We start from the raw sequence: 12,931 nt of genomic DNA on the forward strand, positions 1-12,931 counted from the left end.
GCGCCGCGGGCGGAAGCGCGGGCGGGCAGGGCGGCTGCGCAGTCCCCTCAGAGGGGCGCTGGCGCGCGGGCTGAGGCTCGTCGTCCGGGAGTGGACCGGAGCGTTGCGCGGCGGGGCGATGAGCGGCGCCCGGGCCCCGGGCCCCGAGGCCGGCGCCGCCGGGGCCGAGCCCCCTGGCGCGGCGCTGAGCGTGGACGTGGCGGGGCTGCTGGCGCAGCTGGCGCGCAGCTTCGCGCTGCTGCTGCCGGTGTACGCGCTGGGCTACCTGGGCCTGAGCTTCACCTGGGTGCTGCTGGCCCTCGGGCTGCTCGTGTGGTGCCGCAGGAGCCGCGGCCTCAAGGCCACCCGTCTGTGCCGCGCGCTGGCGCTGCTGGAGGACGAGGAGCGCGCCGTGCGCCTGGGGGTGCGCGCCTGCGACCTGCCGGCCTGGGTGAGTGGGCGCAGCGGACCCCTGACCTTCCTGTCCGCCACGACCCCGCAGGGTCAGGCGTCCCCGCCCGCCCCGCCGGTCGGGAGTCCCGGCCCCCCTTTCAAGTCCTCCCGGGTCTGGGGTCCGCTCACGCCCCAGCCTACCCGCCCACGTTGGGGCGTCCTGACCAGGGGCGGCACGTCCGCCTGGGTGGGCGCCGGCGTCGGGCCTGGGCCTGTGTACCTTGCGGGGCCTCGCCGCTGTCGCCGGGCCCAGCCGCCCGACCGCTCTCGGCCCGCGAACTTCTTTGGGTTGGTGCCTTCCCTCCGCCGCGCGGGTCCCGAGCAGGGCCGCACAGGTGAGGCGCTGTCTGCGCTGTCCTGCCTTGGCCACGTCGCCACGCCTCGCTGTGCGGTGCCGTGACTCCCGCCTGCGGAATGTGAGCTCGCGGCCGCCGGGTTCCCTGCGCGGGCCTGGACGCCACTCCCTGCCCCCTGCGGAAACGGCGGCCAGCGGTGTGGGGAGAAGGGCGGTTTCCTCCTTGCCTGCGAAGTCTCGGCCGTTCTTGGTGGTTTCTGGCACAGTTGAGGAGCAGTGGGGGGTCCCTTGGAAGATTTGCTGGTACGATGATTGGAGGTGTGTTCCAGTTCTTTGGAAGTAACGTTATAAGCTGAGTAACTTTCATGTAGGGTGAACTTGAATCCCAGGTGAATTTGGGGGTGGGTGGGGCAGGCGTGGTATTGATCGTTTGTGCCCCAAGCGGTTCCCTGCATGTTTTATTTAGGCAGCGTGGAAACTAACGGAGTTGGCTCCCTCGTTCTTTCTTAACCGTGAGTTGGTGCCAGGGTTTCAGACGGCAGGAAACAGTGCTTGCTTTAAGATAAATGATGCTCCTGTTAGGCTTGATGTAAACTCGGGAAGATGGCCAGCCAGTGAGTTTCAAAAGGGTCGTTTTCTCTTAGAGGAGAAAAGGGCTTGGAGTGCGATCCCTGTTTCCAGTCAGGAGACACTTGGGAAGCAAGGCATGGAGTGTATGACACAAGGCAAACAGGTTGCAAAGCAGGAGTGCCCACGGCCAGGAGGAGCTCAGTGGCTACTGCCTTGTGGTGACAAGTTGCAATTGCAGTAAAAACCTCACAGTCAGGGACTTGGTAAATTTAAAATTCCGTCAATACGTGGTGGACGTGTGGCACAGGACTACTTGGAACAATCACAGTAACCAGCGTGGTGTAGCTTTTTGCCAGAAGCAGGAAAGAGGAGGGTGGTGTAGAAAACGGGAAATCAGTAACGGAGGTGCGAAAAGCCAAGAACACAGAGGTGCACTTTGGAAACGCAGAAGGACTTTCAAGTGGTGTCTGGTATCTTGTGTCACACCGAATTAATTGATTCCAGAAAGTAGCTAAAAACAGAGAGTAGGGGCATTACCAAAACAGCAGACATAATCAGGGCAGAGATTCACAGAAAGTGGGGGTGCTGATGTTCATAGATACTCGGTTATGGAGCAGTCGGCTAACATCAGATTTGCTTGTAAAAGCTGTGAAATGCACACTGTTTCCACATAATGAATTAACGAGTATGGTTGTTACCATATTGAAGGACAGGGCAAATTATTGTGATTATTTTTAGCAGAAGAAAAGGGTGATCAGCCAGAGCTTCCTTCCTTGGGTTTCTCTTCGGTGTGACTTAAACTCATGAACCGTGGTGTTCATCTCGTACAGTAAGGCATTTATATTTTTTCCAAAATTTTTCACTTGTTCATTCCAAATTTGTGTTTGTGCTCATGTCACACACAGATACATACTTAAACATGCCTGTATGGCTTAGAAAACTACTGTGAGGATTCACACGGAACTTGACGGTGATCATACCCAAGAAAAGCACTAGGAATCTGGGGTTTTAGGCAGATTTTTTAATACTTTTTCTTATTGTAATACCCATGTGTTGTTTTCACGACAAAACCAGTGAATTACACTGTCTAGAAGTGGACCTGCTGTAGCCAGGGAGTCCGTGCATAAGAAGAGTTAAGTTTTCTGTATTAGTAGTTCTTTGATTTTTACTGTACATACTTAGGTTCTTGGGGTTCAGAACTTTGGCCTGATATTTTGCTTTGAACAACATATGTTTGTACGGATTTCATAGTGTGTCATTGACAGCTGTGATTGACAGCAGGGTAGAAGCAGAGCAAAACTAACGTGCTCACTTCCTAACCTCACTTTTGAATGTGTTCACTGACAGTTTTTCTTCTGTTTATTTAGTAAAGTAAAAATTTATATTGGCTGTAAAATGAGATGATTAACAAATGTGAATACTTGGAGAAAAAAATATACTGTTTCAAATTAAGGCTATTAGGATATGAAAAATGGCTCTCAACGTGATAATTCTGTAAGACCTTGATCCTACAGCTTTAATGTAAACCACATTACTATTCATTCTTTTTTTTTTTTTTTTTTGAGAAATAAATGTTTGCTATTTATTTATTTATTTTTGCTGTGTTGGGTCTTCGTTTCCGTGCGCGGGCTTTCTCCAGTTGCGGCGAGCGGGGGCCACTCTTCATCGCGGTGCGCGGGCCTCTCACTGTCGCGGCCTCTCTTGTTGCGGAGCACAGGCTCCAGACGCGCAGGCTCAGTAATTGTGGCTCACTGGTCCAGTTGCTCCGCGGCATGTGGGATCTTCCCAGACCAGGGCTCGAACCCAGGTTTGAGATGACAGATTGAGGACTGGCCTTTTTGTTGTACCAGTGGTCTCCCCTTGTTAATTGGGCCCTGTAAAATTAGAGTATGGTTGAAGAATATTGTTGAAGAGTTTTTATAGACATGAGTAGGGGTGATTGTCCACTGCTGTTTTTGTTTATTTGAAAAATTAGAACTTGGTGTGAAGTCTGTCCTTTTCCTGCTTTCACTACTGCCAATAAATGCTGATTCCATGGCTGCAAATAAGTAGAGACCCAAACCTGTCATAAATGACAACTGGTCTGTTATTCCTCGAATACTTTGATGATTGAGATTTAAAGCATAGTGAACTTCTGTGTTCTGCTGTTTTTACTATTATGCACCAGCTTTTCTTTAGGGAGAGCTTTCTTCCCATGGTTCTTCTGGTAAGTTCAGGAGAATTTAACTCTCGCCAAAATTTAATATGTGTAGGCTAAGAACCAAATGGACAAAAGAAAAGAATACACTTTGGTCTCATGTGAAGGAAGGGCAAGTACTTTTATTCTCAGTGTTAATCATTGACTTATAGTTTAAAAAATTTTTGTGAACACTTGTAACAGACTTGTAGCTAAATCAGGATCCACAGTTTAGGTATTTTAAACTGTGGTTGCAACTTTAGCATCTAGATCCTAGAGCAGTTATGTGCTTTGAGAAGATGTTAGAACCTCCTCAAAGCTGTGAAGGGGATGTGGATAATCTTTGGGTTTCTTGTTTATGTGCACACTACTGCTGTCTATCAAAGAGGAAAAGGACAGTCACCCTCAACATTGCTGTTAGGCTAAGTGCTTCATGAAGTTAGAGCAGGAGGCCCCATCGTTGCTGGACATAAAGCAGTAACTATTTGTTTTTTAGTTTAAGCTAAAAACTGGATTTAAATTTAGGATATATGCACCCATCAGGTTGTGTGCTCTGGTTTTTCTGCATCAGATGAATATTAGCCTCACTTTATATTCAGGATGGGAGCTAGGACTGAACTATATTTAAGTAGATACAGGAATTGAAAATATAGTATATTTATGTTGAATTATATTAAGTTAATACATGTTGTGTTAAATTATATTAAATATGTTTATAAAATATAGACCTTGATCCTGTGAAGAACCGATTATGAACAACTGACTAGTGAGTTAGTGTTCTCCTTAGGCCTGGTGAACCTCTTACCTATTTTCTCTGTGGGTTTTCATGATTTCTACATTGGTTGCAACATTTAACCTTGAATGATATCACAGACATTGTGAATAGATTAAAAACCATTGAATTGTACACTTTAAATGAGTGAATTGTATGGTATCTGAATTATATCTCAGTGCTGTTGAAAAATATTATAGACATTGAATTTCTTTTAAAAATAAAGAAGTGAAACAGGTGAACAGTTATAGTACAAAGTAAGCCATACAAACCTCCTTGCTTATGGAATTCCAGCTAAAACTGATATAATTTAAAAAAATTATTGTTCCAATATAAATTTGGAAACATTTACATTTTAAAGAATATTTAATGAAAGTGGAGGGCTTATGAATGAAAAAAGTAACTAAGTAAATGTTTTTATCTTAAACCTAATGTTACTTTAAGCATTGATACTACATTGGCTAAACAAACAAATTGTGCTTCAAAGATATACATAGCCTAAATGTGTGTTTTTTGTGTGAGTTATTCTGAACTCTTACTTTAATTCAAGTACTGATAAGTAATTACAATGTGTGTTCTGGAAATTTAACCTATAAATTGGTTTGTTTTCTATAAATGTATCCTATCATAGCATTATTTTATTTTTTTAAAGGCCCACTTTAAAAAAATTTTTTAATTTAAATTTTTATTTACTTATTTATTTATTTGGCTGCACCGCTCGGCATGCAGGATCTTAGTTCCCTGACCAGGGATCGAACCTATGCTCCTTGCAGTGGAAGCTTGGAGTCCTAACCACTGGACCGCCAGGGAATTCCCCATAGCATGATTTTAGAAACTATTTGTAGTCTCTTGCGTTTTGTTATGTTTTGTTAAATCATTACCTTTTTTGGTTTCCATGACAATGCTGCCTCAGATGAATTTTCCTTCCCCATTTAAAGATCTGAGGACCCACTACCTACAGAAGTGTTAGAGGTCACCTTGCCCTCATGTGTGTACTTACTTCCCGGTAGATACGAGGTGGGGTGTGATGGCCGAAGAGTGCCCTGGTGGGTCAGAAGGTGGTCAGTGGTGGGGGCGTGCATATAGACACACTAAAGGACATTGAAGAATAAGTGGGAACAGCAAGATAAAAGTGCAGGATTGGGAAATCAGGCATCTCAGGGGGTGAAAGCATCAGAGCCCAGTAGGACAGCAACCTGAGTACCGGGCCCTGCTGTCAGGAGGGAGCTGTAAGGAAGGTGAGGAACTGTCAGCTGGGCCCAGGGGTGAGGAGTAGAGCTGCTCAGACTGGGGCCGGGCCGCCTCCCAGGGCAGCACTGGCATTTCTCAGGGAGGCATGGCGTGCTTATACATGGGAGGAGGGGGACATCGTGATGTACTCAGAACCAGTTTGTGAAGTCAGAAAGTGGAAGCTCCCGTGCAGTGCCGATTACTGCTGGATTGCCCTGCTCTGCACCCTTGAGGTCGCTGGAGACGCCTGTCCACCTACCCCAAATAGCCTGTTTTATTTTACTCTGAAGGGTCTTACTGTGCCATAAACACTGCGTTATCCCCTGCTCTTTTGGAACTGGGTGGGCATAGTTCTTACATAAACAGTGTCAGTAGTTGTCTTGCATGGAACCATTTTTCCATTTAACATGTTTTATTCACAAGTTTTCTCATGGCCTTTTGCCCTCTCAGTGGTTTTTCTTTCTTAATTTTTTTTTGTTCCTTAACTGTTAAAAAAAAAAGTCCTGTAAATTTTTTAAAGAAAACCATCTATTTTGGTGAATTTTTCCTAGAGTAGATCACATTTTAAGGAACAAGCCCAGCTTAAGTGCAGAGATCAAAAATGAGCTTTCATTGATTCATCTATTCACTCAGCCAGTATTTATTGGACCTTTCCTGTGTTCCAGGTACTGTGCTAGGTGATGAGTTAGACAAGGCCTCAAACTCAAAAATTTACTAGGTGGTGATAACACAAATCTAGGGATAATCCTAGTTTTAGTCATAGTATGCACTGGTAGTTTTTTTCTTTTTTAGTAAAAATAATACACATTCATTTTTGTTAAATCCAGAAAAAGTATATAAAAACATTATTCATAATTCCAAACCACCCAGCATAGTAGTTGGTAAAAACTATAGCAACTTTGAATGGAATTGTTACTGTGTATTCATCTATTTGTACTGATAAACCGTACTAAAAATCATTTGTTCAGAAAAATATGGTTTAGCATTTAAAAGTTTTCTAGACTCTTAACTACATGTGGAAAAAGAAAGGCAGACCTTTATTAGGTCTTTCACTTGGTGAAATAGTATGTTCATTTTTTTAAAAGACTATGCCTTTTAGAGCATTTTGTACATTTATTGAATAGCTCAACTCTTTAAATCAGTGTATTGTAAAAGATTTTATTGGTGAGGATTAAAACTGTTTTCTAGGGTTTGTAGATCTAGCTGTGCGTATAAGTTCCGTTTTATGCTATCCTGTCTTTCCTATTTTGTGAAAGGCAGTCTTATGATTACTCATAGTGGACGCCTCTGAGACCTGTAGTTCAATATCTGGTGTCTTTTTTTTTTTTTTTTTTAAATAAATTGATTGATTGATTGATTGCCGCGTCGGGTCTTCATTGCTGTGTGCGGGCTTCTCATTGCGGTGGTTTCTCTTGTTGCAGAGCACGGGCTGTAGGTGCCCGGGCTTCAGTAGTTGTGGCACGTGGGCTCAGTAGTTGTGGCTTGCGGGCTCTAGAGCTCAGGCTCAGTAGTTGTGGCGCACGGGCTTAGTTGCTCCGCGGCATGTGGGATCTTCCCAGGCCAGGGCTCGCACCCGTGTCCCTTGCATTGGCAGGCAGATTCTTAACCACTGCGCCACCAGGGAAGCCCTATCTGGTGTCTTTTTAATGGACTACAGCAAGATGTCCAGAGGAAAGTATCAATGCAGAGTAACAGCACATCTTAAGTGCACCCCGTGTGTCAGCAGCAGTGATTCCCTTTTTAAAAAAATGCCATTGTTGTACCTGGTGACTACACTTGAGAATGGGTGATAACTACACAAATGGCAGATGTGGAAATACTAGTATGGAAGTTTTTATTATGCTTTCTTTTTTATTATTTGTAAAAATGTCATTGAAGTTGAGCTTGAAGTTCTTTTGTTTGTTCAATCACTTAGTGAACTTATCTTTCTGCTTTAATGAACATGCAGACGTGTTTGCCTTTATTTCTTATGTTATGGCTAGACAGGTTTTAAAAACATGACTTTTCTGGTATGAAAGGAACACATGCTCATTGTAGAACATTTTAAGCTTTGGAGAATAAAAAGGAAAAAAGCTACCTGCAATCCTGCTAACCAGTGATAGCTGTTATTAAAGTTTCGGTGATTTTCTGAATCTTTAGTGTGTCTGGAGGGACGTGGATGTTGTATTTGCCTACACTAAGGATTATGTTGTGGACGTTATATCATTATTCTTCAAAAATATGACTCGTTTTTTGCAGTAGTATCTATTTTATTTAAATTATGTCTGGTGGACAGATTCTAAAAATCAGATTGTTATAGTTACTATACGTTGAGAAAAGGTAAAACTAGAGTTTGAGATATTTAATTTTCTACTCTTTTCAAGTTATAAAAGATTATTTGCTTGAACTATTTGTCGGATTGTCCAGGATATATGAACTATTTTTGAACTCATAAGAGTAGCATGAGGGGCTTCCCTGGTGGCGCAGTGGTTGAGAATCTGCCTGCCGATGCGGGGGACACGGGTTCGAGCCCTAGTCTGGGAGGATCCCACATGCTGCAGAGCGACTGGGCCCGTGAGCCACAACTACTGAGCCTGAGCGTCTGGAGCCTCTGCTCCGCAACAAGAGAGGCCGCGATAGTGAGAGGCCCGCGCACCGCGATGAAGAGTGGCCCCCACTCGCCGCAACTGGAGAAAGCCCTCGCACAGAAACGAAGACCCAACACAGCCAAAAATACAAACATAATAAATAAATAATAAATAAATAAATTAAAAAAAAAAAAAAGAGTAGCATGATAATTTTATAAACAGAAGTCTAGCTTTAGGGGGCAGTGTTTGTTTTTGAATGGTATGATGTTAAAATAAGCACAGTAGATTTATCCAGATCCCCTCTTACGTAAATAACCTTTGGAAGAAGAGAGTTCTCCCACGCAGAGTTGCTCTTCCAATGGCTTTTCTTCCTCTCTGCTCTGTTGGGATGTGAGAGTTGGTTAAGTTGAAGTCATGGCTTTGTGTAGCAGTGTTGGGATTGCTGTCTGGAGATTGCTGAGAAGGCTCACTGCATTGTCCTTGATCTTGCCTGAAAACAGCAGCCGCATGATTGGTGTCGTCAGTGTCACTTGGCAGCCCTTGGGCACTGAGTGGTGTGGGCCACCCTCGTGGGTACCCATGTCACGCGTGGCGGCATGGCTGCTTGGGCACACACTCGAGAAGCAGGCTCTGGATCTGATAGATGTAGGTTCCTGTCTGAGACCCACCCACTCCCAACTCCGTGCCTTGGGCAAGTTGGTCACACCTTTTAGAACCTTAGTTTCCTCATCATTAGGTGGGCATTGAAATGAGCCCGACCCTGTGTTGTCGTTGTGAGGCTGGAATGAAGAAAGGCCCAGGGATGTGGCAGAGGTGGCTAGTGGTACCCTGGGGTTAGTGATGCCACTACTGATGCTTCCTTTCAGCTGCACTGGTGTTAACGGCCAGCTTCCTGCTGCCTGTGGCGCTTCTCTAACTCACCTTGCCACCTCCTCCCCACTTCAGCTGGAGGGGGCAGATGAGATCGGAGCTTATCCTTTACTGTGGTTTGTTTATCTGGTGTTGTTGCTAAGAATTTATCTGCCGTAATGCTTTGTTACTAGTCGCACTCTGAAGTATTCCTTGTAATTTCTTTCTCTTTTTCTCTGTATATCCCTAAAGTAATTACCCCTCATCCTTGCTGCTTCTTCCTTAAAACAAATTCTGTCCTGAGGCTGTGGTTAATCTCTCCTTGCTCTGCTTGCAGCAGTTGCCCTGATGCAGTAGATAACCGTAGTTAGTGCCATTATGACAGTATCATGTAAAATTTTTAAATTCTTGTAGTCGTTTCCTTCCTCTTGTGAATAAGTGTTGGTTAGTGACTAAAGTGGGGATTTGAAAATGTATATCCTATTTCTGGGTCAGTTGTAATAGTTTAACTTAATCTATATTAGATGTGGAGTTGTTTTCCTTCCGTTTGCATCCGAGGGGTTGAGATGTGTTTTAGGTTTCCCAGAGGACGGTGGATCTGCAGAAGATAAATCCAGTAATGTGGGAAGAGAACATCGTCCAGCTTGCTTCATGCCATAAATATTACACTGGAGTACATATTCTATACTGGTTTTCGGGTCTGCCACTCATTCTGAGGTACCAGCATGGGATTGCTAAAATTGTTCATCTGAGTGATACTTGTACCTTCTGTTTTCTTACAAAACTTTGCTTACATTTTTGGTTTTTTGTGTGTTTTTTTTTTTAAGGTGTTACTTTACCTATTTTTCTTTTTTTAAATTTTTTATTTATTTATTTATCTGTGGCTGTGTTGGGTCTTCGTTTCTGTGCGAGGGCTTTCTCTAGTTGCGGCAAGCGGGGGGCCACTCCTCATCGCGGCGCGCGGGCCTCCCACTATCGCGGCCTCTCTTGTTGTGGGGCACAGGCTCCAGACGCGCAGGCTCAGCGGTTGTGGTGCACAGGCCCAGCCGCTCCGCGGCCTGTGGGATCCTCCCAGACCAGGGCTCGAACCCTTGTCCCCACATTGGCAGGCAGATTCTCAACCACTGCGCCACCAGGGAAGCCCTACATATTTGTTAAATCATTTAGTTAAGTATGTTTAGTCCTGTAATTGTGTGTAGGGTCAGGAGTTTGAAGACAGGGACTTTTTATATCTGCCATAGCATCTTAACAGTATTTGCATGGAGTTTGCACAGTAAACCTAGTGAGTTGTTGGAACAGTGAGCTACTAATTGTTTGTTTTATTAGGAGTGTCTATACCCAATTATAAATTGTCGTATAATGCCTGTGTTGCCATTATTACACATATTTGAGGTGAGCTGCCTACTGAGATCATTAATTTATTTCATTTGTGCTATAAACATTTAATTGCCTAGCAAGCAAATGCATAAGATCTGTTAATACTAAGTTAATGTCTGAGTACTGGGTTTTTAAAACCAAAAACCCAAATATAATCTGAAACAAAAATGAGAATACAGTCTCAATTTTTTCACATACATAAAGGTCTTGAAATTTATCCAGAGCTATTAGAAAGTGTTGATTTTACTTGATAGCTTGAATCAGATTGTGGTTTTATATTGGGTGAAATGGAATGAGCACTGCTGTGTGTATGAAGGATGGTTTTAACAGGAGTTATCTGTAGATTGTTATCTCATAGTGGATGGTGCAAGAGGGGAAAGGTAACAGCTCAACTTTGCTTGCTGCCTGCACTGGGGCCACTGTAAGAAAACGCGGCAAACTTGGTGGCTTAACAAACACAAATTTATCATTTACAGTTCTGGAGGCCCAAAGTCTGGAATCAGTTCCTTTGGGCTGAAACCAAGGGATCAGCAGGGCCGTGCTCCTCTGGAGGCCTTTCCTAGCTTCTGGAGCTGCGTTCCGGGGCTCATGGCCCTTCTGTACCTTGAAAGCCAGCAGCTGCTTTGATCATCACGGCGCTTTCTGTTTTCTTTCTGTGTCAATTCTGCCTCTGTTCCCTCTTGAAAGGATACGTATGATTGCATTAGGGCCCACCCAGGTGATGCAGGATAATTTCCCAAGATCCTTAATTGATCACATCTGCCAAGTCCTTTTTTTTTTGTCTCATAAGGCAACACTCACAAGTTGTAGGGAGTAGGACGTGGATGTCTCTTGAAGGGCCACCAGTGCTGCCCTACATTTTGGAATACTCAGGAGCCAAGGTGGCTGAACACAGTGATGACGGCTCAGCTTTGTTTCATCAGTTCTGAAAGGCACTTTCCCTCCACTTAACATCTCTGGTCTCAGATTCATCTCACAACCGCATGTGATTCAGTTAGTGTACTCCTTCTTTCTTAGTGGCACAAAAGTGGTGGTGTGTCTTATGGTTGGTCATTTCTTGAATTCAACACTGTGGCTGTTCCCTTTTTCTGCCGTAGCCCTGGTGCCTGAGAGTTACGTGTGGTCTTGGAGAGGCAAATGGGGGAGAGAGAGGAGCTGAGCTATTGGATGAAGGGCGGCCCACTTGGGCCAAAGTGTTTGCATTGGGAGATGAGGAGAGGCTCCCGGGGAGGGGCCTTACGCTGTGTGAGTGCAGGAGTTTGGGCTTGATCTGGATGACGCCCGGAAAACACCAAAACATTTAAAAGAGTAGTGTGTCCCGATTTAAAAAAGGCATGTGTAGCAAGATAAATCTGGCAGTGATGTCCAGGTGGACCGAGGGGACAGAGTGGTGACCAGATCCAAGCACAAAGAGTCACACTGGGAGGGAGGGAAGAAAGGGGCGGGATGCGAGAGTGCAAGGTGACTCCAGGTTACTTGCTTGGCTCCTGGGTGAGGACATGATGATATTTGCCAAGAATGATTCTATAGGAACAGTAGTTTGGAGGCCTAGGGATAAGGATGGGAAATTGTTAACTTTGTTTTATAAACGTTGAGTTTAAGAACCCTAAGGGGGTTCCAAGAGGAGTTATCCAAACAGCAGCCAGCGGCTGGTAGGTGAGATCTGGGGGACACACCCGGACACCTTCAGTTCCTAGGTGACGGGTGGCTGAGATCACGCTTGAAGTGGAGGAATGGAGAAAGCGTGTGTAGACAGCATAACAAGACCAGAGGGCCCAGGACAGACCTTTGCACTCTGGAGGAAATCAGGGAATGGAAAATGAGGGGAGGGAATTCCCTGGTGGTCCAGTGGTTAGGACTCAGCGCTTTCATTGCTGTGGCCCGGGTTCAGTCCCTGGTTGGAGAACTAAGATCCTGCAAGCTGCAGTGTGGCCAAAGAAAAGAAAAAGAAAGAAAGAAAATGAGGGAAATGGTTCATTCATTCAGTGCTCACTGTGTGCAGGTTCTCTTCCAAGCACTCTGCGTAGACACCTGTTACCCTCATTTTGCAGGTGAGGGGACAGACCACTCTAACACTTGTCTTTGGTCCCAGGGCAGAGTTTGAACTGGGAAGTCTCTTGGTGGTGAGGAAGAAACTGGGGATTAGACACCATCTAATCTAGTTACTTTGATAATTTCTACTTTTCAGAGGAGGAGGCCAGGGCCCAGGGGTTCAGCGGTCACTGCAGTCACACAGAACTGGAGGCAGTGCCGGGCTGGGGTCATGTCCCTGCCGGCCACGCCCTCTCCACCGCCCCTCGGCCCAGCTCACTTGGTTATACAGCATTAGCTTAGCCGTCTCAAGTATCGTGTTAGGCAGCGGGGTAGGCTGTCAATGTTTTCGGTCTCTATAATTGGCACAAGTCCTTTTTCCGTTTCCAAGTTTTTGTCTGGGATCATTTTCCTCCTGCCTGAAAAACTCACTTTAATATTTCTTTTAATGCAAGTTGGACAGTAACCATTTTTCTCAATTTGTGTTCATTTACAGAAAAATCAAGCAGATAGAGTTCCCATATCCCACCTGCATCTAATTTCTTGTATTAGTGTCTTGCATTAGTGTGGTACATTTGTTGTAATTATTGAACCAGTGTTGATACATTATTAAGTTCCCAGTTTACATTAGG

General features: G+C 45.0%; 1 protein-coding gene across 4 annotated transcripts in view; it reads left to right on the forward strand.

Annotated features, from left to right (window-relative positions):
- The first annotated feature begins 31 nt into the window (after window positions 1-31).
- The window catches only part of ESYT2 (extended synaptotagmin 2), a 75,196-nt gene continuing 62,296 nt past the window's right edge, over window positions 32-12,931 (forward strand). For 2 of the 4 annotated variants that reach the window (XM_059932927.1, XM_059932929.1), the window contains exon 1: window positions 52-430. In XM_059932927.1, coding sequence (XP_059788910.1) covers window positions 119-430 — 312 coding nt within the window. In that variant the 5' untranslated portion in view covers window positions 52-118. Of the gene's footprint in view, window positions 431-12,931 lie in introns of all 4 variants that reach the window. The other 2 variants (XM_059932930.1, XM_059932931.1) reach the window with 2 other exon arrangements.

Source organism: Balaenoptera ricei, chromosome 9 (genome assembly GCF_028023285.1).
Source record: "Balaenoptera ricei isolate mBalRic1 chromosome 9, mBalRic1.hap2, whole genome shotgun sequence".
Lineage (NCBI taxonomy): Eukaryota > Metazoa > Chordata > Mammalia > Artiodactyla > Balaenopteridae > Balaenoptera > Balaenoptera ricei.